The sequence below is a fragment of the Urtica dioica genome, chromosome 5 (assembly GCF_054948205.1).
Source record: "Urtica dioica subsp. dioica isolate 48M chromosome 5, U.dioica_male_clone48M_v1_H2, whole genome shotgun sequence".
NCBI lineage: Eukaryota > Viridiplantae > Streptophyta > Magnoliopsida > Rosales > Urticaceae > Urtica > Urtica dioica.
Genome location: NC_142760.1, coordinates 40,609,379 through 40,634,370, shown reverse-complemented (window position 1 = coordinate 40,634,370; position 24,992 = coordinate 40,609,379). Strand labels below are relative to the sequence as shown.

At 35.9% G+C, this 24,992-nt stretch overlaps 5 protein-coding genes across 7 annotated transcripts; 1 reads left to right on the top strand and 4 right to left on the bottom strand.

Annotated features, from left to right (window-relative positions):
* Positions 1-4,066: 4,066 nt before the first annotated feature.
* On the bottom strand, positions 4,067-6,518 carry LOC149398515 (protein TIC 20-I, chloroplastic-like). Of its 3 annotated transcripts, none has more exons than XM_089615912.1 (3): positions 6,394-6,518; positions 6,003-6,173; positions 4,067-4,821 (listed from the first exon to the last, which is right to left on the bottom strand). In XM_089615912.1, exons 2-3 carry the CDS (start codon positions 6,142-6,144, stop codon positions 4,211-4,213), a joined length of 753 nt encoding a protein of 250 aa, XP_089472038.1. In that variant the 5' UTR covers positions 6,145-6,173; positions 6,394-6,518; the 3' UTR covers positions 4,067-4,210. The 3 variants fall into 3 exon arrangements, with proteins under 3 accessions (XP_089472038.1, XP_089472041.1, XP_089472040.1); XM_089615915.1 differs by having other exon boundaries at positions 4,067-4,818; XM_089615914.1 differs by lacking the exon at positions 6,394-6,518 and adding an exon at positions 6,262-6,364.
* Positions 6,519-7,952: 1,434 nt separating this feature from the next.
* Positions 7,953-9,744, top strand: LOC149398514 (hexon). Its single transcript, XM_089615734.1, has 2 exons — positions 7,953-8,144; positions 8,937-9,744. Exon 2 carries the CDS (start codon positions 9,044-9,046, stop codon positions 9,560-9,562), a length of 519 nt encoding a protein of 172 aa, XP_089471860.1. The 5' UTR covers positions 7,953-8,144; positions 8,937-9,043; the 3' UTR covers positions 9,563-9,744.
* Positions 9,745-13,139: 3,395 nt separating this feature from the next.
* Positions 13,140-15,921, bottom strand: CHL (chloroplastic lipocalin). Its single transcript, XM_089615473.1, has 5 exons — positions 15,763-15,921; positions 15,395-15,524; positions 14,739-14,978; positions 13,916-14,206; positions 13,140-13,484 (listed from the first exon to the last, which is right to left on the bottom strand). Exons 1-5 carry the CDS (start codon positions 15,816-15,818, stop codon positions 13,191-13,193), a joined length of 1,011 nt encoding a protein of 336 aa, XP_089471599.1. The 5' UTR covers positions 15,819-15,921; the 3' UTR covers positions 13,140-13,190.
* A 246-nt stretch (positions 15,922-16,167) lies between these two features.
* Positions 16,168-18,649, bottom strand: LOC149398512 (uncharacterized). Its single transcript, XM_089615471.1, has 9 exons — positions 18,550-18,649; positions 18,298-18,454; positions 18,087-18,199; positions 17,923-18,001; positions 17,639-17,667; positions 17,431-17,524; positions 17,087-17,176; positions 16,817-17,009; positions 16,168-16,652 (listed from the first exon to the last, which is right to left on the bottom strand). The coding sequence occupies exons 2-9, from the start codon at positions 18,439-18,441 to the stop codon at positions 16,318-16,320; spliced, it is 1,077 nt and encodes a 358-aa protein (XP_089471597.1). The 5' UTR covers positions 18,442-18,454; positions 18,550-18,649; the 3' UTR covers positions 16,168-16,317.
* Positions 18,650-20,180: 1,531 nt separating this feature from the next.
* ASHH1 (SET domain group 26) lies at positions 20,181-23,779 on the bottom strand. The gene is made up of 5 exons (XM_089615759.1): positions 23,616-23,779; positions 23,412-23,546; positions 22,046-22,368; positions 21,053-21,146; positions 20,181-20,972 (listed from the first exon to the last, which is right to left on the bottom strand). The coding sequence occupies exons 2-5, from the start codon at positions 23,537-23,539 to the stop codon at positions 20,240-20,242; spliced, it is 1,278 nt and encodes a 425-aa protein (XP_089471885.1). The 5' UTR covers positions 23,540-23,546; positions 23,616-23,779; the 3' UTR covers positions 20,181-20,239.
* Between the last annotated feature and the right edge of the window lie 1,213 nt (positions 23,780-24,992).

The following is a 24,992-nucleotide window of genomic DNA, read 5'->3' as shown; positions in this document are numbered from 1 at the left end:
CGAGTTACATATCGAGACCGCATCGGCAAGTCCTCTTTCAAATCCACGAGACTACTCGAGAGTCCACACAATGACTCAAGTCAAGATCATGTCTAAAAAAGATATCTCTCAAGACCACGAATCGAATTCACAAGTCCTTACAGTGACTCAAAATCAAGTTCACAAACTCACGCGCTAAGCTCCGAATCAACACTCATAAGATGTCTCTCAAACGAGCTATCAAAAGAGACTTTCAAAGCATGTTTTCAAGCTAGACTTCTTGACAAATCTTCAAGACAAAGCAACAAATTGTTCACCAAGAACACAATGCAAGACGATTAATGTTGAGCGTCGGAGGCGCGCCGAGAGAAAACCCTCCGCGTGTGTTTAGGTGAAGGTGCAAGGATTCAAAGACCCGACGAAGAACACGAAGAACGTGGAAGATCCAAAGATCCCGAGACTCGAAGATCCAAAGATCTGGACACTCGAAGATCCGAAGAACACGATGAACGTGAAGAATGCGAACACGTAAAAAACGAAGAATGTGAAAGATCCGAAGAATACGAAGAACGTGGAAGACCAAGGGAGTCGAAGATCCGAAGACCTGGACACTCGAACATCCGAAGAACACGATGAATATGAAGAACACGAACACAGCACGGAGAACATGAAAGATTCAAAGGGTTGAAGACTCAAGAACTCGACAAAGAACGCAAAGAACGCGGAAGATCCCAAGATCCGAAAACTCAAGGTGACCCGGAGACCCGAAAATACGAATAACACGAACACGACGAGAATGAAAAATCCGACGAACGTGAGAAGCACGAAAGAGATACATTAACGAGACGAAAACGACCAGAAGAGAAGAAGTTCACCAAACCGAACCTACGTACGATCCTAGGGTCCGGCTCTAAATCGAATCACAGACGGTTCTTAGTGCTAATTAAAAAACGCAATTAACAAGTCAAACACTCAAACTATACATATATTAAAAATATAAGTCATCTCTTACATCATTCCAAAAAAATTAATTACTTAATGACTGTTCTAAATAAATTTTATTGACAACTATGATAAATTAAATTAAATTTACTGAAAGTAGTTTCGGTCAAACTACATTCTTTTGAGCTTCATGTTCGCAGTTGACAATTTTCTTAAGTAAATTAAATTTATTATTGTAATAAATTTAATTAATCATCATAGTAAATTTAATTAAATCACTTACTAGATTACATTTATGATCAATGGTGTGATTATTTCCCTGATGGACGGCCATACTTTTTATTATTACACTTTTCAATTTAGATAAGATATATTATAGTGAGGGTTCTGTTCTTTTATTTTTAAATTCCTTATACATTTTCTTTTATTACCAAAATCCCAATCAAATTTTATTAACAAAAACTTTAGTCGATTAAAGTTGGTTAAACGCTATCAATTTTAGTTAACAAATACGTTTTTAGGAAGAAAACCACCACCTTCAATTGAAATGTCAGTTATCTTATGCCGTTAGTTTCACAAGATTAAAACAATATCCCAAGAGCAAAAAAAACGAGACATTAAGCTCATGCACAAGGCCCAAGACCACAAGTAAAGTGCGCAAGTCAAACTCTCGAAATAAGGTTCGCGAAACGACTCGAGCCCATATCAACGAGACAATCCACGAGTTACGTCTCGAGACCGCGTCAGCAAGTCCTCTTTCAAATCCACGAGACGACTCGAGAGTCCACACAACGACTCAAGATAATGTCTAAAAAAAGATATCTCTCAAGACCACGAATCGAATTCACAAGTCCTTATAGCGACTCAAAATCAAGTTCACAAACTCACGCGCTAAGCTCTGAATCAACACTCATAAGATGTCTCTCAAACGATGAATATGAAGAACACGAACACAACACGGAGAACATGAAAGATTCAAAGGGTTGAAGACTCAAGAACTCGACAAAGAACGCAAAGAACGCGGAAGATCCCAAGACCCGAAAACTCAAGGTGACTCGGAGACCCGAAAATACGAATAACACGAACACGACGAGAATGACAAATCCGACGAACACGAGAAGCATGAAAGAGATAGATTAAAGAGACGAAAACGACCAGAAGAGAAGAACTTCACCAAACCCAACCTACATGCGATCATAGGGTCCGGCTCTAAATCGAACCACGGACTATTCTTAGTGCTAATTCAAAAACGCGATAAACAAGTCAAACACTCAAACTATACATATATTAGAAATATAAGTCATCTCTTACATCATTCCAAAAAAATTAATTACTTAATGACTGTTCTAAATAAATTTTATTAACAACATATGATAAATTAAATTAAATTTACTGAAATTAGTTTTGGTCAAACTACATTCTTTTGAGCTTCATGTTCACAGTTGACAATTTTCTTAAGTAAATTAAATTTATTGTTGTAATAAATTTAATTAATCATCACAGTAAATTAAATCACCTAAAACTACTCAAAATATCAACATAATACATTGCATACACATGTTAAATCAAGATTAGTTTAACCCCCCCCCCCCCCCCCCCCCCCCCCCCCTTTAATTTACCATTTCATCTTTAATGAATAGAGTTAATGATGTAAAATAGACATGTTGGTACCAAACTAATAGCAGGTGAGGTGGTGCAAATTTTCTCTTAAATGTTGTGGAGGTTGTGTTGGGTTTGGCTGGGGCAGAGAAATAGATCTGAATTTGGACGTGAAGTCCTTTGATTTTGTGCGACTTTTGTTTATATTATTATACAATTTTCTTAAAAGGGTTTGTGGGAATGAGGTGTATAAGAGGACCCCCATGAACTCAAGAAAGCACATGCAGACGCAGGTTTGGGTATTTAAACTTTAAAAGAAAGAAAAAAAAATGTCATTTAATTTAGTATAATCCTGGCACTACTCAAAAAAAAAAAAAATTTAGTATATTAATTATTCTACAAGTTCGCAATTATTTGTTATACGCTTGTCAAGGAGTTGGTTTGACGAAATAAAAAGATGGAGATGGGTGTTCTATAAATTACTATCGTTCCTATTATATTAATAAACAAATGGTTTGAGAAAAAAAAAATGTTTAATCGTGCTATATTTTAAGTTAATCATACGTTCTTATGGATGTATCTCACAAGACACTTGTGTTGAAGCTTGAAAGCGCTTTATGGATTGTAATGGCTGTAAAGCAAGCAGCCTAGAACTCTTCTTCTTCTTTTATCTTTTTTTTTTTATCTTTTTTTTTTAAATCCCACAAATACTCCATTTAGAGATGGCGGTTTCTTCAATTATTTCGGATTTTATTTTAAATGAAACTGTAAACATCTAGGACAAAATTAAATAAATTATTGAGGATAAAAATAAGAATATAGAGATCGAGGTCTAAAGCTAAGAGCCAAGAAAAACTTTTGTTTTCTCATCATCATCATGAACTTTATTTCTTTCTTTTGGTTTTGAGAATATTGATGATGTTATATTGTGTGTGTTTTGTTACATGCTTCCAAGATAGAATCGGAGAGGAGTGGTGCCTCGGAGCCACATCGACGGCGGAGAAGGCCTCCAACGGGTATTCGAACTCCGATGTGGTGCCTCGGAGCTCGATACGTTTTTTGCGTCTCATAAATCTAATTTGTATATTAAGCGCGTTGAATAAGAACATTTTAGTCATAAGTAAGTAAAATCCGTCATTTTCGTAAGGTTTTAAAAAGTCCGTTATTTTTGTAAAGTATCAACCAAAATCCACCATTTTCGTAATTTACCCAACTTTGCATCGGTATTTTGACGGCCCAATTTAACTAAGCCGAAAGGTTTCATAAAGAAGAGGAACTAGAAAAATACCCATTAATTTTCTTATAATTGGAAAAATACCTTTTTTTTTATTAAGAAAAGATATGACAACACTAGTCTCACAATGAAACGAATCCTTTATTTTTTTTTATCTATTTTTTAATTACCGGTATATAACATAGCATAGCAAGAGAAATTATCATCTCTACCATGCTTTAGACGGTTTTATATTAACCTCTTCAAATTAACTAAACCAAAAATTGCCTAAAACCACCCTAAAATGCGGGGGAGGGGGTGCTCAGAAACCGATACCGAACAACACTAATCCCTGAAAATAAACCAACGGAAACAAGAGTACAATCTCACCCACGCCACGACAGTCGGTCAAAAATTTACAAAACACACAAAAACACAAGAAAAGAAAGAAACGAAGAAAGACGAATATTATTCTCATTAGTCGTAGGGAATCTGGATGTAGGCGGCGTCGCATACGAAGGGGATATCGGCGTACATCCCGGCGAGGGCGCATCGGATGCTCTCCAAGATGGTGAAGAGGTAAGCGAATGCGAAGGCGGTCCAGAAGTGCATCCCGACTTTGCCCCAGTAGAGCGCGAGGGGCATCCAACGGCTGACGGTGCCGGTGACCTGGAGGGCGATCTCGAGGAGCATCCCCATCACGACGTGGAACCGGAAAAAGTGGGGCCACTCCTTGCGCCTCACGACACCGAGGTAGGCCACGAAGAAGTAGGCCATGAGGGACCACGTCGGGAGGGACCCGATGGCGCCCAGGAACGGGTACGTGGCCATCTCCAGGTCCTCGAGGAAAGGGTGGAGGTGGTACGCCGTCTCCGCGTACATCCACGTCTCGTGGAGCGGCATCAGGTACGGCAGGCACGCCAGCGTCCGCCACCACCACCGCGGCTTCTTCGTCATCGCCGGGAAGCGCCAGCTCGTCGGGACGTCTTTCGCCGCTCGCACTGTCGTCGTGTGGGGCCCGCGGGGACGGAGGAGGGTGGGGGCCGGGGACGACAGGGCGGAGAGGGACGACGGAGGTGACAACCCTACTATTTGCAAACGAGAGAGAGAGAGAAAAAAAAAAGTAATTGAGTGACTAAGCCACCAAAAAAATTGAAGATTTGCTAAATAGCCGATTTTTTTTTAATGAATTTTAAGTAAATAGTCATTATGCTGATGCGGTACGACGGAGCTAATACCCCTACTAGTCACAAACAAGAGAGAGAGAGAGAGAGAGAGAGAGAGAGAGAGAGAGAGAGAAGTAATTGAGTAACTAGTCAACCAAAAGATTTGAAGATTTGATAAATAGTCAATTTTTTTGTAAATTTTAAGTAAATAGATATCATGTTGATGTGGCATGACGGATACCGCTACTAGTTGCAAACGAGAGAGAGAAAGAGAAAAAAAAGAGAAGTAATTGAGTAACTAAGCCACCAAAAAATTTGAAGATTTGCGAAATAGCCAATCTTTTGTAAATTTTAAGTAAAAAGTCATTATGATGATGTGGCACGACTTAGCTGATACCCTACTAGTTGCAAACGAGAGAGAGAAAAGAAAAGGTACCCTATTGATTTTAATTTCAAATGAGAAATATGACTTAGAGTGAACATACACATTCAATTGGTTAGATTATAAACGAGACTATGTCATTATCGATTAGAAGACTACCTCAGTGATCCTAATTATTGCTCAGAGCATTATACTCATTAAAAAAAAAAAAAATGCATGAGGACGTGCGGTCATGAGCAGTGCAATTAGGATTTTCTTCTAAAACTATGTTTTTAAGGGTAATCGGTTAAAATGAGCATAGTTTTAAAATTTATGCAACTTTGGACATAAAAATCGAATTTGACCTACTACTACACATATTATAAAAATGAAATTTCTCTTTCAAATTTCTGCAAATTTATACCCTATCCTACTATTATATACCTGGATTCTTTTGAGGGGAATTCAAGATTAAAGTCAACTAGCTATGAAATTCAAATGTATCTTATAGTAAACTGTCACTACTTACCCTGACATTCCGAATTCCTGCGAATCCATATCCTAATTCTATAATTAGAGCAATTACAGATTAAACTCAACAAGTTATGAAACTAATATATACAGAATTCGAAAAACGAGAGCATGAATTTGCACAACTTGAAAAGCGATGGTATTATTTTGTAGTTTACCCAATTTACGAAATGGAAAAAGAAAAAAAATAAATGCGGAGCCGAATTCTTACAATGGCGATGGTGAGGCATAATCCTTGAGTTGGGGACATGGAAAGAGCTGTAATTACTACATCGGAAATGTGTACGTTTGATTGAGCTTTGATTCACTGAGACACACCCAGGGCTTGTTACTGTGCACCCATTCAGAATCATACTCACATGCTCTTTCTCACCAAAATGTCCTGTAATCGAAATACCACTTCTTCCATTAAAGAACGAACTCCAATATATGAAACGAAACCATATCCGACCAAGTGTAAGAACTATTACAAGCTTATTCCAGTGATTCGAAGCTTCAATTCCACAACAAAAATATCCTCCATTCTATATTACCGTTTCACTATGATAAGCTCACACGAAAAAGAAAAAAGAAAAAGAAAAAAAAAAAGAGAGAGATAATACCTGATCCGATCCTAGGGTTCAAAGTTGATTTGCGGGGAAAAGAACGAACCCTTTGAGGCTATTCTGGGAGTCTCGCTGGGCTTTAGTGTTTTAGTCTGAGAATCAGGTGAGAAATTACGGATAAGTCCATGTACTTTGCTTTGGGCTTTTGAGGTCGGTTTTGTGATCAAGACGAATAAATTACGGGAAATTGCCCCATCTAGAACCAAAAGCAATTTTGATATTATTTTTTCTAAAACAATAGCCATTATATTTTTTGACACTTTTAACAGTATACTTATATATCTACAATTATTGTTAGTTGTAGACTTGTAAGTTAATAGTTTATGATAACTGTATACTTTTATGTATACAGTTGCTAGAAAAAATGTTAAAAAACATAGTTATTATTTTGGTCCAAATTATCAAAATTGCTATTAGTAGAAACTATTTCTCTTATGCTTATATATTCATGGAAAAATGCCACAAAGCCCCCCAAATGGACTCTAGTTGGGTTTTAGTCTTTCTGACTCATTTTAAAAATTAATACTTTTTATAACTCATTGTAAAAAATAATTATATATTATAACTTCAAATATATTAATTTATTTTAAAAAATTATTACTCCCAACATATTTAAAAATAATTTATAACCTCAATTATAATTTTTTTTAATTAATTTATTTCATTTGATAATAAAAATAGTTATCAATTTACTATTTTACGATGTTACACATTTATATATTTATACCCCCGTTAAAAAGATATTTGTTGGCTCGTTCAATATATATATATATATATATATATATATATATATATATATATTATATAGGATAGTCAATAGGCAATTTATGGTAAGCCATCTATTTTGTCACCTAATTTCAGCTAAAATTTATTACATAGCTCATGCTGCGTTGACATTCTATCCAAACGTACATTATTCTAGATAGTCTACTAATAGAAAACACACAGTAATTTTCCATCCAAACGTGTAAATAATCACATAAAAACACAACGGTGCCGTTTGAGAGATCAATCTCCATGTTAAACCATCTTGAGAACAAAAGTAATATCAGTTTTAATTAGCATTTGGTATTTCAAATTACATCACTATTTTTTTTTAAAATATATTTTTAAACTAATAGCATAATTCACTTTATTATACATAAAAATTAATTACAGTTAAATTTATTTATGTTTGTTTTTCAATAAAATACCTTTAATATATTCTGTTCACATTAAAAAAAAAAATCCTGTTAGAATGTCCGGAATACTTCTACTACTATTGAATTCGCCAAAAAGGATAAATTTTTAGAGTATAATGAATCTCGAAAGAAATATCAAGCCAATTTTTTTAAGATAACAAAAAGCCAATTTTTTTAAGATAACAAAAAGCCAATTCATGAAGCAAAAATTACATTTGTTTAGATTTTGCAGCAAATAAAAAAAAAATGTTTATATCATTTTTGGGATCTGCTTTGACTGCATAGTCTGTCTCTGTAGCCAAGAAAGAAACAAAAAAACAAGAGCGTGAAATGGGATGGGAAAGATAAACTTATACAGAGTTACATACAATTATACATTTAAATATGTTTTCACTAAAATAGTCACTTATTGTTATTAATAATAATATTATTATTGGTGGCGTGACATTACTGTCTTCCATGTGAAAGATATTGGAATTTGGAACTCTCCAAGACGACGAACTAAAGAAAGAACCACAGATCTCTCACTTTCAGAGGACTCTTCTTCTCTATCAAATCATTTCATGGGTTTGTACAAATCACTTTCATCCTTTTGTTATTCCTTAATCTTTGTTTATCTTTTCTTTTTTACATCTCTTGATACCTGTTTCTGTGATCTGGTGTTTTCTTTTTGGATCTTAGTGTGTTTCTTTAATATACATGTATTACTACTAATTTAGTCTTTTTGAACATCAGCAATATTTGTTTGTTCCTTTCTTCTTTTTTCTTATTGTGGCATTTGAACTGTTGTTAAGATTGATTAAAAGAGAAGTTTTTTTTTTTTAAATAATTATATCTGCTTCTGGGTCCTTTCTTTTAATGTGTTTAGATTTTAGAATCAGACAATACATAAAGATGCTTGCTTTTGATTTATTGCTCACCATTTTATTACAGAATACAGATAGATTGTAGAGAAAGATCTTTCCCATTTTTTTTCTTCCCAACATTATTTCACTTTTTGTTTAATCAATAAATTCATTCATTCATTAATCATCTGCCCTTATTAGTGCCATTAACTCCTCAAACCTAGCTTTAAATCCTACATTTATAAATAAATCAAAACATTAGAAAGAAAAAAAACCCTCACAATTACACATTTCTCAGCCCTGCTTTATCTTGAAAGATTTCAAACATCTGAAAAAAGCAACCCTTTTTTTGTTATTAAATCAATCACAGTATAAAATTGAGTAATTAATTTAAAAAAAAAAAAAAAAATCCCTGTACTCAATCTGAAGCAGTTCAACATTTTTCTTTCTTTCTTTTTGCCAGCTAAATTACATGTATCTAATGATCCAAAAAAATCATCCTTTTCTCTATCAGGTCAGCTCAAGAACCCTGCTTTTTTCCACCCATAAAATCCCAAGAAAGAACAAACAACTCACAGCACAAATACAACACATATCAAGAATCAAGAAGAACAAAGAAAAATGGTTGAATCTCTGGAAGCCATGAAAGCTAATGGTGGGTCCATCAGAGTTGGGACCACAGGCACAGTGAGCTCTCTCATGACAAGAGAAATGAACTCTCTTCATCATCATCATCATCATAACCCATTGCCATCTTCATCATCATCATCATCATCATCATTAAGTACTAATCTCACAACCCAACAACAAGATAACAAGCACTCACATGGACCCTCATCATCATCATTACAACCCAACAAGGCCACTAATAATAATAAGAAGAAGAAGAAGAGCACAAGTAGAATCCCAATGCTCGGCTCCGATATCAGCAATAACAACACTCCGATCAGAGACCACAGGGCCGAGAAGAAAGTACCTTCGACCATTGTCAACCTCGTCGAGATCGTCGACATAAAGTGTGGCTCTTCTTCTTCTTCTTCTTCCTCGCCGGACTCTCCCAATAATAAAGCGTGGACCGTTCCCATAGCCAGCCGCCTCAGAAAGCTCGGCTTCTCGAGGCTCTCCGAGAGCCGTGCCTAGCGAGAGTCTAGGCCTGCAAGTTCTTCGACTGATCCGCTTTCAAGCTCCGATACCCGAAACCCCCGGTCCCGATCGTCGCCTTGTTCTGCTCCGACACCTCGACCATCGAGCACATGCTCGGTATCAGCCTGTTGCTTCCTCTCGCCCGGCTCTTCTTCTTCGAAGCCTTCGAAGAGTTCGCGTTGTTGGAATTGGTACTCGACGGATTGTTGTTCGATGACGATGATGGTGGTGGTTGAGTGGTCTTTTTCTCGAAGAAATCGATCTCCTTCATGACGAGAGACCCGACCGTGCCTCTCGTGCCTATGGAGATCGGGTTCTCGGCGGCGGTTGAGTCGGTTATTTTTCGGTTGTTGGTGGTTGAGGAAGAGGAGGCTTGTGGTTGTGGACTATGGAGAGAGTTTTGTGTCTTTGTGTTGGTGGTGTTAGTGGTGTTGAGAGAATTGCTTTCACTTTGAGACATTTTTTTTTTCCTTTACTTTTTCTCTCTTTTTTTTAGTAATGCTTTCTTTACTCTCATGACCTCTTTGCCATATGTTCTCTATCTTAAGCCAAAGAGTTTTTTTTTTTTTTTTTTGCCCGATTGAAAGCCTATTGGTTGGTTGTTGATGGTGGTGATATGGCTCACTTCACACACAATATATATGTGTATATATATATATATATCATTTAATTAGCTTAACCACTTTTCTTTTTCTTTTTTTCTCTTTCTAAATAAACCACTTTTTTTGTGAATCACTAGTATACTTTGCAAATAATTATTTGAAATTGTGACCCGAAGATCATCATGGGTGTGTCTTTTCATGTCCAATTTTAAGTAGTGTGTGAATTGTCTATTTTTTTATGTCTTGTGTGTCAAGGGAAGGACTATGAAGGAGTGCTTTTTGGGTATGGTGGTATGGGAAGGTATACAATTCTTGGTTTTCTTTCTTTTTCACTCATAATTATTTGTTTATTATACTTTTACATCACATTTTCTTAAGAATTTTCATTTATTTTTATTTTATTGGAATGAGATAGGAATGAATTTCTTGGTATATGACAACACACATATACCTTGTGATTTTTTTTTACTTTTAAATTATGTTTTGAATTGTGAAGTAAGTGCATTCATTTTTCTCTCCCATTTCTTGTTGCATTGCATTGACACGGTGTAGTATAATCAATGTAAATATTAAATAATTTGCAGAAATAGGCTTGCCATGTACAACTGTGTATTTATTAAATATGACGGTTAGTGAGTTGTGACAGAGTGAGGTTTTTATGCTTCTGAATTGTGTAATATTTATGGAAAATAGAGTGGACTAATACCTACTATCTTCTGCAAATCAATTAAGAAAAATACTGCAATGAGCTAAGCAAATATGGCTCAGTGAAAAAAATAGTCAATTAAATGACGCAAGTAATAAATATACACATCTATTTTAAAGTATTTAACCCTTTTGAGAATCTTCAACTGTATCGTTCTTATCTAATTATCTGAAGAGGTCATTAAAGCTGTAACTTGAATTCAACCTCAGGTTTTGTTCAAAGAGAGAGAGAGAGAGAAACTATTTCTATGTTGATTTCAACATAAGATATTAAATTATTTAGCTAAGAAAAAAAAAAAAAAAAAAAACCCTTAGATCTTAAATTTTGGAACACATGGAGTGGTATGTTTTTGTGAAAGAGAATATTTCCAAGCGAGCAAATCCAAAATATTATCATGTGACGACTTCAAGTTACTCTATTTGCATACATCTATCTATATATAAAAATAACTTGTTTTTTGGGAAGATGACAACTAAGCATACATCCTTTTCTTATCTCCATTTTAATGATTAACACCAAATTACAATGCTAGTTTTGATCACAAAGTGAGGACCATCATTAGTTATAGTGAAATCTCTATTTATATCATATTTGAGTAGGGTTTCTAAATGGGCAATGCATAACATTTCATAAGTATTGTTGATGCTCGAAAACGTAACAATACGATGGTAAGAGAGTCTTGCTATGGTCAAGTCTCTCGTCTTATGTAAGAGTTAAACTCATTTAAGAAGCTAATAGTGGAGTTAAGATTTAAGAAGAGTACGTGCTATGGATTGCGACTTAACTTGCATTACCTTAATGCCGGGGGATTTGTGCGTCAATGAATCAAGCACTTGAAGAAGAAATTACTCCATTTCAGATCTTCTCACTAAAGTTTTATGAGTTTGTTAAGTCAACCAGATCAATTGTAGGATCCATAATTTTTGGGATATAAGCCAAGGTAAAAAGTCAAGTTTCGAGATATACTTGTTTAAGTCTAAATACCAGCCCTTATCACTATCCAATGTTCAAGATATTTGCTCTTGACTTGGTTGGGATAAGCGACCTCGCCAAGGTTGAAATTACCAATCTTAGCGACCTCGAGATGTGCCCTATAAAAGATTTTAGTGGTAACCTAATCGACATAAAGATATTCGGGTTACATTATTTTTTACTTGAGTCTTTGAGTGTCCGACATTATAAAACATCATTTTCCAATACGCTTGACGTTGAGGAATCAAAGACGGTATCAAATGTTGTCGAATAATCCTAAAGTATCTCTTAGAAGGGATTCCAAGTATATCTTATTGCAAGAAATGATACTGAAGGAATGGTTTTTGCATAGACGACAAAAGCGATGAACGATTTTAAGGTTAGGAGCTAAATCGAAAACGTGATCGTCCATTTTGCTCATAGGTATTCAATAAGGACTTCGCAAATCATTTCAAAGAAAAAAGATCTATTTTCAGACATTAAGGGTATGTTTGACACTCGTAAATCTGACATAATAAGATGTGTGAAAACCCATTGTATTTTCTTTTTGTTGTTTGAATTAAGAAAAATTCTAGAGAAAGAGAATTTGAGTGATATAGCAAAATTAGGATTTCATTCTACATATTAAAAGTATGTGTAAAAGATGAAAATCCAAGAAAATTTACACATGCGAGGGATTTTGTAAAAGAAAATAATTATGGATTCCATTCTCCTTTTCCTCAAATTTCCATCATCAAATCCGGGTCCCGAACATAGCATTCATTAAGAGAGAAAGTGAGGATACTTATATTTTATAAAGAGAGAGTTCTTATCGTTCTAGATCAAATTATCTTATAAACGCTCTTTGTAGCAAGGCTTGTGTTTCTTAGTGAGAGCGAAGAGATTCTAACGAGCGAGCGCGACTTGGGTTTATTTTCTTATTCGATCTTAGCGGACTCTCGAGGGAGAAATCTCGACTTGGGTGTATGAGACATTCTCTTAACCAATGATAAGCACCGTGAATTTTATTGTTTTCGTGCTCTTCATATTCAATTCTTGTGTGACTTGTTTGAGTGAGATCGAGAGAGATTATAAAGCAATCGATATGTTTCCCGGAATGTCGTGGCTGTTGCCCTTTTAGCCGCGACAAATGTCGTGGCTATTGAAGGTTGATGCTTGATGTTGAAGGTTAACGCTTTGAAACATATATTTTTTTTTGGCTAAATTTGTTACTTTTTTTTCTTTATTTCTGTTTTCAGTTGGTGGTGTAGAGATTTGCAGCTCTTGGTCATACTCAATGTAAAAAATTAAAAAAAAATAAAAAAATTTAAAAAATCACACAATATTGTAAATGTGAGTTTTATATTCATTTGGCAAAGAACTGCTTAAAATAGAGCTCGACGAGCTTCTTGAGAGTGTCGAAGACGCTGGTGAGAGGGTCAAACTCAACAGCGCGGCTCAGGCCGAGATCGGGGAACTCGTTCGTCAGAGCCTTTTGCATTCCGGGCATCGACATCATCGTCGCCAGCTGGCTGTTCGACGTCTCTTCGCAGTCCTGCGGCGTGTCCTTAATCTCGCTCGGGTTGTACCCGAAGTCCCCGAGATAGGTCTTGTATTTTTCTATGAACTCCGGTCCCGGATTCGGCACCCTCGAGTATATCTAGGAGATTAAAAAAATGAAAATAAAATTGAGCATTTAAATGGTGACTTCATCGATAAACTCGGTTCACGGTACCAATCCCTACACTACTTGAGAAAAAAATGATCTGTTTTTTATTTGTTTTATTTAACCCAAATTAAATTAGACTAATTCAATTTTTAGGCTATTTTAGCCTTTGAGTAAAACAAAGTTGGTTAGTTTCAGCTAATGTATCAATTAAATAATCAGTTAGCGGTTAATTTTGATTAACGGTTAACCGTTTATTCATCTAAAACACGAGTGACTCTTCCTGGACGAACGATAATGATGTATTGATACTAAAATATGATTAAATTTTTAAGAAGTAAATAGATTAATTACTACATTACCCCTCTAGACAAATGAAACTACCAATGTACCCCTCTCGGTAACTAGTCGGACAGAGTACTCACTTGTACGAAGCTCGTGTCCTTGGCGCCCGAAACGAGGGCATAATTGTCATAATCGGTCGCGATGACGTCGTACGGCTCCTTGGGAATGAACGGAAGCGTCGGAAAACGCAGGAAACATTTTCCTTTGATCATTTCCCGTTTCTCGAGGTCCGTTTCCTTTTTAGCCAACTCTTCCTCTGAAAGGCATTGGACTTTTCCCCTTATACCGGTTATGTAGCCGTCGGGACTTCCGTGAACGCAAAATGTGTCGACTTGGATCGACGGTTCCTCTTTGTTATACGTATACACGCCCTGCGTTTATATAATTGAGAATTATCCATGGGAATCAGATTCATCATTTCCTCTAGAATTGACAGAGAAATAAATGTCTGAAAAAAAATTGTAGCTTGGTCTCGCTACCACGATCCAGCGAGATTCTCATTCAGCTCTATTTCGCTCTGATTCTTTTTTTTAGTAAAAATAATAAAAAGCGTATATGTCTATCGTCTTAACCTTAACAACGCCTTAGAATCTCAAGAAAATGGCTAATATAATTTTTTCCAGAGCCATACCAACCCCGAAATATCAAAGCTAGATTCACGATTTCCTTGAACAATGATAGACAAAAAGAAAATGTGTCCGGAAAATGTAAGGCTGATTATGTCTCTTCCACCAATTTTAGATCACCTTAAGATATCAGAAGATTCATTTCTCTAATTTGGTTCAGAACCAAAACAGCACAAATTTGAGCTACAAATCCCTCTCCGAAAGTATGATATCGGCATCAAGATTCACAAAAAAAAAAAAAAATCACTATTTTGAAGACATACCATTTGCAAATTACCTGCGTGCAATGGCAATCTTCCTGGCCTTGTCCGGCGAATCCTCGTTTGAGCGAAGCCACTTCGAACCACCTTCCCGAGTATCTGACTGGATCGAAATTCTTGGCTGTCATGCCTCTCATCATCATCATCGTCGCCGGCGAGCTCTCGGAAGCCTCGTCAAGCAGGAGAGCCGGTAAACTGTCCGCTGCACTGGCCAGCTGGCACATGTTTCCTTGGTGGGCTATATCAGCACCAACAGCCTGGCAAAATCGTAATTCTTTTTAGGTAACTTAAAGCGCAATCATTATCATGACAAACTTAATTTCTGAAACGTTCGGTTATATGATCCTATTTGAGCTTATAACAGTTTAGTATTCATATATACCGGCAATGCAATCATGCCCATGAAGAATGAATGAATAAAGATCCTAGCTTTACTCCTCAAGTCAAATATTTTTCTTCAGTTTTGAGCGCCGAAATGATGAGGGAAACACACGAACCTAGTTTGGTTGTAGAATTCAATTTGAGCTTAGGATGGTTAAGGGTTCATATTTGAAGACAATGCAATCATGCCCATGAAAAATTAATGACTAAAGACCCTAACTTTAACCAAGTCGAAACTTAAAGTTGCGAACTTTAGTGCTGAAATGACGAGGGGTAGAGAAAAAACACGAACCTGGTTTAGTTGAGAGAAAAAGACTAGTGAAGCAGCGAAACCAGATAAGACGTGTTTGGTCACAAGCTTATTGCTTGTTGACACTGGACTCTCAAATGAGCATTTGACCACTAGTTTTTCAGGCACAGCCCTGCATTATCAATTAGTACTATCATTATCAGGACAACATATAATACAAAATCAACTGCAAAAATAGAGGGAATAAAAATCCCACAAATTCTGAGCAACAGAGAAGAGGAAAACAATGTCCCAGGAAATCCCATGACAACGATCGCTTTGTAAAGACAAAAATGTAAACAAAAGAAAAGAAGACCCCCAGAACAATACGTACAGAAAGTCATAGAAGAGAAATAATGTTTATAAAATACCTGGAGGTAGAAGAAGAATGTAGAGCTGGAAAAGCTTGTAGAAGTACTTGCGACATTTTTTCCCCTCTTCCCTTCTTTAGTTTGAAAGCTAAAGATCAATTCACACTTTACGCTCTGAAGGGGTTTTACTATAATTACAATTTTTTTTTTTTTTTTTTTTTTTTTTTTTTTGCTTTTCTCCTTCCAGAAAAATCTTTGGTAAGAGCTAATGAGCTAGTGACTTTAGATTAATTATGAAATATGAATCTATGATTCGTCATAATCCAAAAGTTGAAGTGGGTCCTTGTTTATTAGCCGGTTCTTATTTATTGCATAACAAAATAACTTGTTGAAAAGTATACCAATACGTAGATATTTTAAAGAGGAAAACTGCTAAAGAGTATAGACGACACAATTGATGTTTGTCGTTGCTACAGAATAACTCATAAAGATTCGATGTAAAATCTCGTGACTTTTCCAACCAAAAAAAAAGAGAGTATATTTTACACTATTTTCCTAGAAAAATTGAGCTTCAAAGTTCAAATTATATATAGTAATACAACTGAAACAAATGATTCAAAACAAACTTTCTTTAGTACTCCCAGCAGCTAAAAAACTGAAGAAAGAGTCTTCTTTGTTACTACCAACACTCTTGCTTTCGCTCTCCTTTAACCTGACCACACTCGAATTCGACACCGCTGTCGAATGATTTTTAAGCGCCACAAACGCCACTTTTCTTGATCTCGGCACTGACTTTACTTCTCGTTCCGGTGTCTCTGAAACGCCGCTCAGAGGGTTTCGTAATGTGTCGCGACCATCCATGGATTTCCCATCACTGTCTGAGAGCGGCGAATCAGCGATGTTCGTTGCATCTTCTTTGGACTTTTCATCCTCAGAAGGAGTTTCAAGTTCTGTATACGCAGAAAATGGAAACACCAGTTTTTAAGTTTCAAGTTCTATATATATATTCAAAACGAGTAACATTTTTGTAGGCTTTCCTGAGCTATAAGCGAGTGACTTTTTGGTCCTAACTAGCATTTGCACTAAAAAAAATATCTTGTTATGGAAATTCTACCTCCGAGAAATGATTCGACGGTTAAATACCGTACAGCTTTTGACCGTTTTGAGGAGGATTGTCCTTTGAGGTCTTCATCGTGACTTGGAATAGGAGCATCGTTCGTCTTTTCTAGTAAAACAAACTTGTCTGATTTCCAAACACATTCCAATACGACGAACTCATTTTTTATAGGAAATATCTCCCTGAAGACCTGAGCCAATAGACAATGTTGAAAACTCTAACCAATATTACCCTTATACATATATAATGATAAATAATTGTACTGACCTCAAGTCCACCTTGATTTATCTTTACAGTTTGTTTGCTTTGCGCGATAGAAGAAACGGAGTTGAATACAGAAACAACATCAAGTAGAATCTGTAGAAGCAAAAGGAATTAAAAGGAAACTTTATATATATACATATACATATCAAATGCTAAGCTGTCTAAGGTTCTGAACAAGAACACTACTGCAAATTATAAAACACATTGATAAAAAACCACACACACAATTTTAGCCGCGAATTTATGTATTTCAAAAGATAAACAGTCTAAACAAGGACACTGACCAAGAATTTTGAAACACAATTAAAAAAAAAAAACACACACACACACACACAAATAGGTCTTACTTGTTGAACCAAGACTCGGAGACGAGCAAGCAATGCCAAGATTGTGATAGAAAATCCCATGAAGAACGTCCGAGCAAGCACGACAGATATCTCTCTGCGGAGCCATAGTCAAGGGAAAATTTCTAAACACTTAAAAAAATGATCAACCCCTTAGTTGCGAGAGTGACGATAATCATGAGTGTATTTTAATCGGATAAAATAAGGATACGTGGCTGCCTTTACCATTGGCTCAACCATCTGCAAGAGAAATAGACAAAGAAGGTTGTTAATACTACCTCGAATTAGGGAACTAAACAAAGTAAATTATGAGGTGTTAAAATTCATACATTTAAGTTCAATTTTAACACGAGCAATATCATCTCAAACTTTCGATTCCTAGGCTAGAATGTTGAACCAAGAAGCAACAAGCTCAAGAAAAAAAATTCAATTCTATAAATTTCGACATTAAATATTTAATAAACCTAAAAATGACATAAATTACTGTAACAACACCTGAGAAAGAAGACGCGCAACTCCGAGCAAACGCTCCAAGAAACTGTACTTTCCAGCTTCAAGTTTTCTTTTCTTCAAGCTATACACAAAATAAATAAATAAACATTTATTTGATAAATGAATAATGAACTGAACTAAGCTATCATTTGATAAGCAGATTTTACCTTTCCAAAAGATGAACTTTTTGGCCAACCCTCTTCCCAGAAATAACTAGGAAACAAGAGTTCAAAATCTCTCTCAAATTAGCTGATTGCAAAAGCTTCAAATCTCTTCTGACCTTAAAAACAAAACATTAATCTCATTTAATTATACTCTACACAGTAAAAAAAACAGAAACCCTAGATTATCATAATACTGAAAAGAAAAACGCGAGACCTTGAGCAAAAACTGGAAATAAGAGCAACGTCTATGCTGATTCTTGTTCTTGTAGACCATACGCTCGAAAATTCCATGCTCGCTTTGAAGTTGGCCGAGCAAAGAGGTAAGCTTTTCTTCTATATTTTCAGTCTCTGAACCCATTATAGAAATTACTCTGTACATTGATGAGATTATAAATTTTTTATGAAGCAGTTACTCAAAAAAAAAAAAAAAAAAAAACTCTACGTCGGACGAAGATTAAGGCTTTACCAACTCCGACTGGTTCGCCGGAGAATATCGGCGACGACGGTGGTGATGCTCGCTGTTTAAAATACAGCGAAGGTCTGTTCCCCTAACGAGTAGAGCAGTGATACGCGACTCGGGAATTATGGAGAATTGGGCCGAAGCTCAATTATATGCCATTGTGATACTGGAGAAAATTACGAACATATAACAGTTTTAGGTACCAACGTCAAATTTTTATTGACATTGAATTTGAAACCAATTATATTTGTTATATGTAATTTAAATTACAAAAAAAAAAAAAAAAAAAAAACATCTCTTAGGAAGAACATAATAAAAAGAGTCAAACAAATAAAAGTCAATCGTTGATAATCATTAAAATCACAGATGCGAACAGAAAAATCAGAATTCAAAGTTGAAATCGAACACGAATTAAGTTATTTATTGGAAAATATGAATTTTATTATTTAATTTCAATTTAAAGCTATTTTTATTTCAAAGTTGGGAATTTAAAAGTTAGATTTTGATTTGAATTTGATTCGATTTTTCTTATATAAGAGTTAGTGTCAATGAAAGGGAGATTTTGATATTGTTATCTATTTCAGGATATAATTTCATCATTTTAATTAAACAGAGGGTATGAACTTGACATTTTTAAAAATCAAAAGTTAAACTCGACATTTCACTAAAACATATTGTATATATGTGTTATTTTTCCACAATAAAAATAGTTGCTACTTTAAATGCCTTAGAAAATAGAACTTTTTGAAATGCCAAAATAATTATCACCTTTAAAATAAAACTGTAAATAGTAAATAAAATTAAATAGAGCTCAACAAAATAAATAAAGCATAAAAAAATGATTGTTTATAACTTAAAAAACACTATATTCGTAGTGAAAAACTTAAATTTTTTTGGCACTGAAATAAAAAAAATGACTACCGGAATCAGTTAGTTACCACTACTTTAATATTGTGGGGAATTAGACATTAATATTAGTAAAAATAACACTTTTCCCCAAAAAAATTACATTTTACCCAAAAAAAAAAAAAAAAAAACTTATATTAGTTGGACTTACCTGAATTATCCATATTACCCTTTAATTTAATTTTGTTTCTCCATCTTTCTCTTTCTTTCTTTTTTTTCTTTTTATTTTCCCTCCTCTTCTCTCCGTGTTCCCTTCGACTCCGTGAGCTACCACATCGTCGCCCTAGTCTAAGATGATGCCATAGTGGCGCAGAGGAGAAGCATTCAGGTGGAGTTCGTCGGCGAAAGGAGGTACGTCGTTCAATAAACTTTCTTCTTGGACCTTTAGACCTCAAAACTTTTTTATTGGATAATTTGTTGCCTAAATATTTAAGCAAGGTGTGAAAAGTAAGAAATAAACCCTTGATTATATATTGTTGTATACATGTATTTGATAACCGTTGATATTCGGGTTTCACCCGACTAGAGTTCGAGCGAAAGACCCAGCAGTGACCTCAAAATTTTGAGTTTGGGAGAATCGAACCTGAAATCCAACATTCTTCCTTTCCACAATTACCATTATCTTGAGCTTTTTGTGTTTATATCAGGTGGTTTATATATTGCATAATATCGAAGTATAAGTACTATCTCAATTAAGAAACACATCGATGTCTCTTATTCATGAAATCAAGTTAATCCATAAATCTTGTTCCGTTGATGAAAACAAGGATAGAATCGAAATGGGTTACACTTAAAAGCGAGGGTGCAAGTCTAAATCCATGTCCAACCCGGGTTTCGGGACGACAAAGTTTTTGACAATGGAAAAACAGAGGTCAAAGTCGGCTCTAAACTTGGCGCACGACGCTTCGATCCACTTCTCCGCAACGGTGGTCGACACGTTGTCTTGGTTCACCCTCTCGTGCTCTTCGATGGCCGGCCGAATCTCGTCGTACACAGAGTCCAGACGAGCATTGGCCTCCTTTTTCGTTTCTTCGAATCCGAGCACTTCCTCTTTCGCTTCCTTCGACGAGAGCAACAAAGCCGCGGCCTTTCCGTCCACCATACTCGCCGCCGCCGCCGCCAAAATCTTCAACTTTCCGTTGTACGACCGTTTCGACCTCTTCTTCTTCTTCAAAGTCGGAACTTGGTCTGCCTCCTCGACTAACTTGACTTCGACAATCGTCGTCGTCTTGGTGATTTCCTCGTCGTCCTCTGCGGAGTCGTAGAGCGGAATCTTCTCGACCGAATATCTGTCGTCGTCGTCTTCCCAAAGATAAGTGTCTTCTTGAAAGCCGCGCGATTTGGCCCCGAGAAAGCCCGAGCAAGAATCGGCACCGCATAGGCACCGAACCTTGGGACCTCCGTACCACTGGAAGTTGTAGTCGTAGCTCAGCTCGGTCCCTTCCTCGATGTCTTGCTTCGCGAATATGCCCACTCTTATCTCCCCCAACACGTTCCACTTTCGGGTTTCGCAGTTGGGTTGGCTTCACAACCTTTCTCACTCTCTTAAATTCTTGTTTAATTAATTGTATAAATGATAAAGAAGTTGTTTCTCTTTTCTCACCATGAATGGTTGATGAACCTCGCGAGGCTGCCCTTCTTGGTCGCGTCGATGGACTCGGAGCCGTTAAGAGAGATTATGTACGCATCGGTTATACCTAAAACAGCAACAGCAACAGCAACAGAAACAATAATGAAAATGAAAGCAATGAAGAGTAATATGAAAGGACTTGGCTGTTAGAGCTAGTCTCAAAGGCTGGACATTTGTCTATGTCAGCAATATTAAGGTACGATACTACGACTTATCATCATATAATAATAATAATAATAATAATAATAATAATAATAATAATAATACTTCACAGTCAACTGGGGTGGTTAAAGAACACAGCTTATCTTTCTCTGTCTCGGGATCATTTAAGTCGACGAATTTAAAACTTAATATCGATTTAAAACATGTCATACCGGATACTATTACTGTTAGAACGAACAATTGAATAGCGAATAGTAACTCTGCAAAGTTGTAAATAAGTAGCATAGGTGTAGGATTTCATCACATGATTACTTAGGAACAATATGCACACAAACCTAATCAACAGTACTTATTGTACAAATCCATATTCGCTACATTTCTTCAATTATTAATTATTTGTTAAAATACACTTAAATTATACTTGAGAGAGAGAGAGAGAGAGAGAGAGAGAGAGAGAGAATTATTCTTTAGAAGGACCAACTTTGTTCTAGATCATAATTTCCATGTCTTTGATGAAATATTATAAATGTGGAAAAATAAGTCTTCTTCTGAGCCCAGAGGAAAACAGAGGAGAAGAAGATTGAAAACAAGCTTAGGCTCTCTTAAAATCAGTGGGAAAGATTGAAAATCAAGTGAGGATAATGATCCAATACATACAATTTTTTTTAATATAAAATTCAGGTCATAAGATGAGCTCACTGAGAACATTTAAAGATTTGAATCAAATCATTGACATATTAGATAAGAACTTTTTCAACTCTTTTTTTTTTTAAATATAAATTCAGGGTCATAAGATTTTTTTACCTTGGAGGTGATAGGCTTGGGATCTGCGCTTGGCTTGCTTGCAAGAGATGACCTCGCCGCAGTACTCGATGATGAAGGTTCCGGCGGAGATGGGTTCGGCGGCGGCGAGGCCCCAGCCACGGGAGGGCGTTCGGAAGAGGCGTGTCGGGGCGTAGAGGCACTTCTGGAACCGCTGGTTGGTGCAGCGGAGGCCGGTGGGACACATCTCCGGCGTGCACTCCGTGTTCGTCAAAACGTTCAAACACCCCTCAACGCACCCTTCCCCTTCCCCGTCTCCCTCGCACTGGCAGATCGCCACATCTTCCTCTTTCTGCTTCTTGTGCCTAAACAACATCAAGAACAATTAATCGAGCAATTAAGCCACCAAAATGTGCCATTATGATGATCTGGCATTGTTTGGGCATTTTTAGCATTCCATTTATGCCCTTGGAGCTTGATGGTTATTTACGATTATTAACGAATATTTACAAATATTAACGTCTTTTTGGTTTTATTAATCAAATCTCGTGGCTATATACTGTATGGAAAAAGCTTGAGTTTTCATATGACTATATATCTAGAGAGCCCCATAAAGAATTCAGGCAAAAAGTCGAGGGCCGGTCTGTTGGGCCAGTGTTAGGAGCTAGAATATCGAGGGAATAAGAATAATAAGGGAGAACTATGGGGTTAAGTATATAATATTTAGAATTTATATTAGAGTATAAAAAAGAGTCATTAGTAGAGAAATGGTATCAAAATATGAATCTGAAAGTATTTTGTAAAGGAGAAATTCTTCTTTGGAGAGCACCGACCTCTCGAATGATCGATATCTCATTCCGTTTATATTCAGATTGATACAAAAAATATATTGGGGCGTATTTTTCAACATCAAAGTCGCGAGGGGGTCTCGATATTTCTCCATGCGGAAGTATGCCATCAAGGTCTAGGGTTTGTTCTTGTAGTTTCCTCTAGGAGGTACTATTTTAAGAGTGTTAGATTTTATTTTCACTATTTTCATGTAATATTACTCAATATTAATTCCTTTAAAAATTGTGTTTCATCTTTGAAATTCATTTCATTCCAACATCAAACCAAAAGGAACAAAAAGAAAATCATTCATTCATCCATTCAAACATCCTAAATTGAGATAGATTAAGAGCATAGATATATCTATGGGTGGTGACATGGGATAGAAATCACGTTATAGCGTAGCATAACAAGATATCAACTTATCTATATATATTTATATTTATCGAGATTTCATGTTATAGCACTGAAAAACCGACTTTAAATTGGATGGATTGGTTTGGTGTTTCGATTATCCCTACATGTGTATTTATTATCGCTTTCACTGAAACAGAAAGGGAATTCGAAGATCGATTCTTACTTTCGATGCCAGAACTCGTTCTGTCGAATGTGGATGTAATCTGGCATTTCTTCATGCGCTTCTTCTTCTTCTTCACCGCCATTCTCAACCGGAACACACATCATCGTTACTCTTCCGTCTTCGTTCATTCCGTATCTATGATCATATAATCGAGCATTCAAATTCCTTTCTCCCGCATTCGATCAAAGGAAGATCTAAAATTACCTCTCTCACTAGAACAGAATCGAACAAAGCCGGATCAGAAGGAAACGCTAACCACGCGAGTCCACCGTGTCGCTGGTTCTTCGCGACGGTGCTCCGACGACGACGCGACCGTCTCACCGCGAAGTTTTTTAATTCTAGGGTTACTAAAAATCCCCATTCGCAACTTGGACACGGGCTAAAACTTCAACTGGGCCTAGATTCAATTAACCCGACCCGGCCCACGCAACAAATTTGGAACTTAGGCAACGGACTTGTGGCAGCCAGTTGGGCCTCGAAAACCCAAAAAAAAAATAACTAATACAAAGCTTTTTAAGATTTTAGATTGAGGTTCATTTTATGAAGAAAAAAAAAATAGTCTTAATTAATTTTATTTATAATAAAATTAAATTTGGACAACTTTAAAGATAACGGGCTACTAGTCTAATTGCCCCTGGTAATTGCTTCTAATATGCGTGTATTGAATATTATCGCAAACATAGCGTGTTTAAAATTTTTTACTCCGATAATAGCGTTTTTAGGTGTAAATAGTATTTTTCTTGATGTTTACAATTTTAAAAAATATTTATTTATTTTTTTAGGCTTCTATTTACTGATTACAATTTCATATATTAAAAATAATTATTTATCATGGAAAAAACACTATTTTTGTAATGATTTAAAAGAACTAATATTTAGAAAATGTTACACCCTAAAATTGTTATTTTTGTAATTTTCTCTTATTATAATTAAACTAACAAATATGAATAACAAAAATGTTTTCTCTTATTATATCAAAAATGGTATAACTTGTTCTTTTTTTCTCAACAAAAACAGACATCATCATTATTTGATCTTCTTTCATTCCATGACTATAATCATATAATCTAACTAATCACAAACATATACTTACCATTTCAATCATTCAAAATTCCTTTCTTTCGCAATCAATCTATACGAGCATACACAGTTGCGTGAGAACATAATATTTCTCAGCAATGCACTCAAAGGTCTAAATTAGCTTTCTCACTAGAACAGCTCGAACAACCAAATAAGACGGAAGGACAAACCAGAACACGAGTTTAGATCCGAAAAGTTCTCACACATGAACGAGAACACAATTTGTAGTTTCTTTGCTAGAGAGATAGAAAATGTAGAGATTCGGTGATGTTCAAGAGAGGAAGAAAGTTGTGTTATGATTCTTAAATTTCATTTTGTATTCTAGGGTTATTAATAATCCCCACAAATGTGGAGCTTGGTAAGCTTTCAAACAAACTTGGAGTCTTCGAAAAACCCTACCTATGTTAGTGGTGTGGAGCCTAATTGGCGCCAAGGTGACGACTGAAGACCTTATGACGATGATTTGCGGATCGACCTTATATTGTAAGGGTTATTAGTTGA

What these genes read in the sequence shown, in the direction of transcription:
- LOC149398515 (XM_089615912.1), bottom strand. Translation starts at nt 6,144, where the DNA reads ATGATTCTGAATGGGTGCACAGTAACAAGCCCTGGGTGTGTCTCAGTG. An exon ending in TATGCCTCACCATCGCCATT is followed by an intron (nt 4,822 to 6,002) that starts GTAAGAATTCGG and finishes GTTTGCAAATAG; the next exon opens with TAGGGTTGTCACCTCCGTCG.
- LOC149398514 (XM_089615734.1), top strand. Translation starts at nt 9,044, where the DNA reads ATGGTTGAATCTCTGGAAGCCATGAAAGCTAATGGTGGGTCCATCAGA.
- CHL (XM_089615473.1), bottom strand. Translation starts at nt 15,818, where the DNA reads ATGTCGCAAGTACTTCTACAAGCTTTTCCAGCTCTACATTCTTCTTCT. An exon ending in CATTCTTCTTCTACCTCCAG is followed by an intron (nt 15,525 to 15,762) that starts GTATTTTATAAA and finishes TTGATAATGCAG; the next exon opens with GGCTGTGCCTGAAAAACTAG. An exon ending in TTTTCTCTCAACTAAACCAG is followed by an intron (nt 14,979 to 15,394) that starts GTTCGTGTTTTT and finishes CGATTTTGCCAG; the next exon opens with GCTGTTGGTGCTGATATAGC.
- LOC149398512 (XM_089615471.1), bottom strand. Translation starts at nt 18,441, where the DNA reads ATGGGTTCAGAGACTGAAAATATAGAAGAAAAGCTTACCTCTTTGCTC. An exon ending in ATTTCCAGTTTTTGCTCAAG is followed by an intron (nt 18,200 to 18,297) that starts GTCTCGCGTTTT and finishes TTTGTTTTTAAG; the next exon opens with GTCAGAAGAGATTTGAAGCT. An exon ending in CGTCGAATCATTTCTCGGAG is followed by an intron (nt 16,653 to 16,816) that starts GTAGAATTTCCA and finishes CTGCGTATACAG; the next exon opens with AACTTGAAACTCCTTCTGAG.
- ASHH1 (XM_089615759.1), bottom strand. Translation starts at nt 23,539, where the DNA reads ATGAACGAAGACGGAAGAGTAACGATGATGTGTGTTCCGGTTGAGAAT. An exon ending in CCAAGCCTATCACCTCCAAG is followed by an intron (nt 21,147 to 22,045) that starts GTAAAAAAATCT and finishes TTGCTGTTTTAG; the next exon opens with GTATAACCGATGCGTACATA. An exon ending in AGGTTCATCAACCATTCATG is followed by an intron (nt 20,973 to 21,052) that starts GTGAGAAAAGAG and finishes AAGGTTGTGAAG; the next exon opens with CCAACCCAACTGCGAAACCC.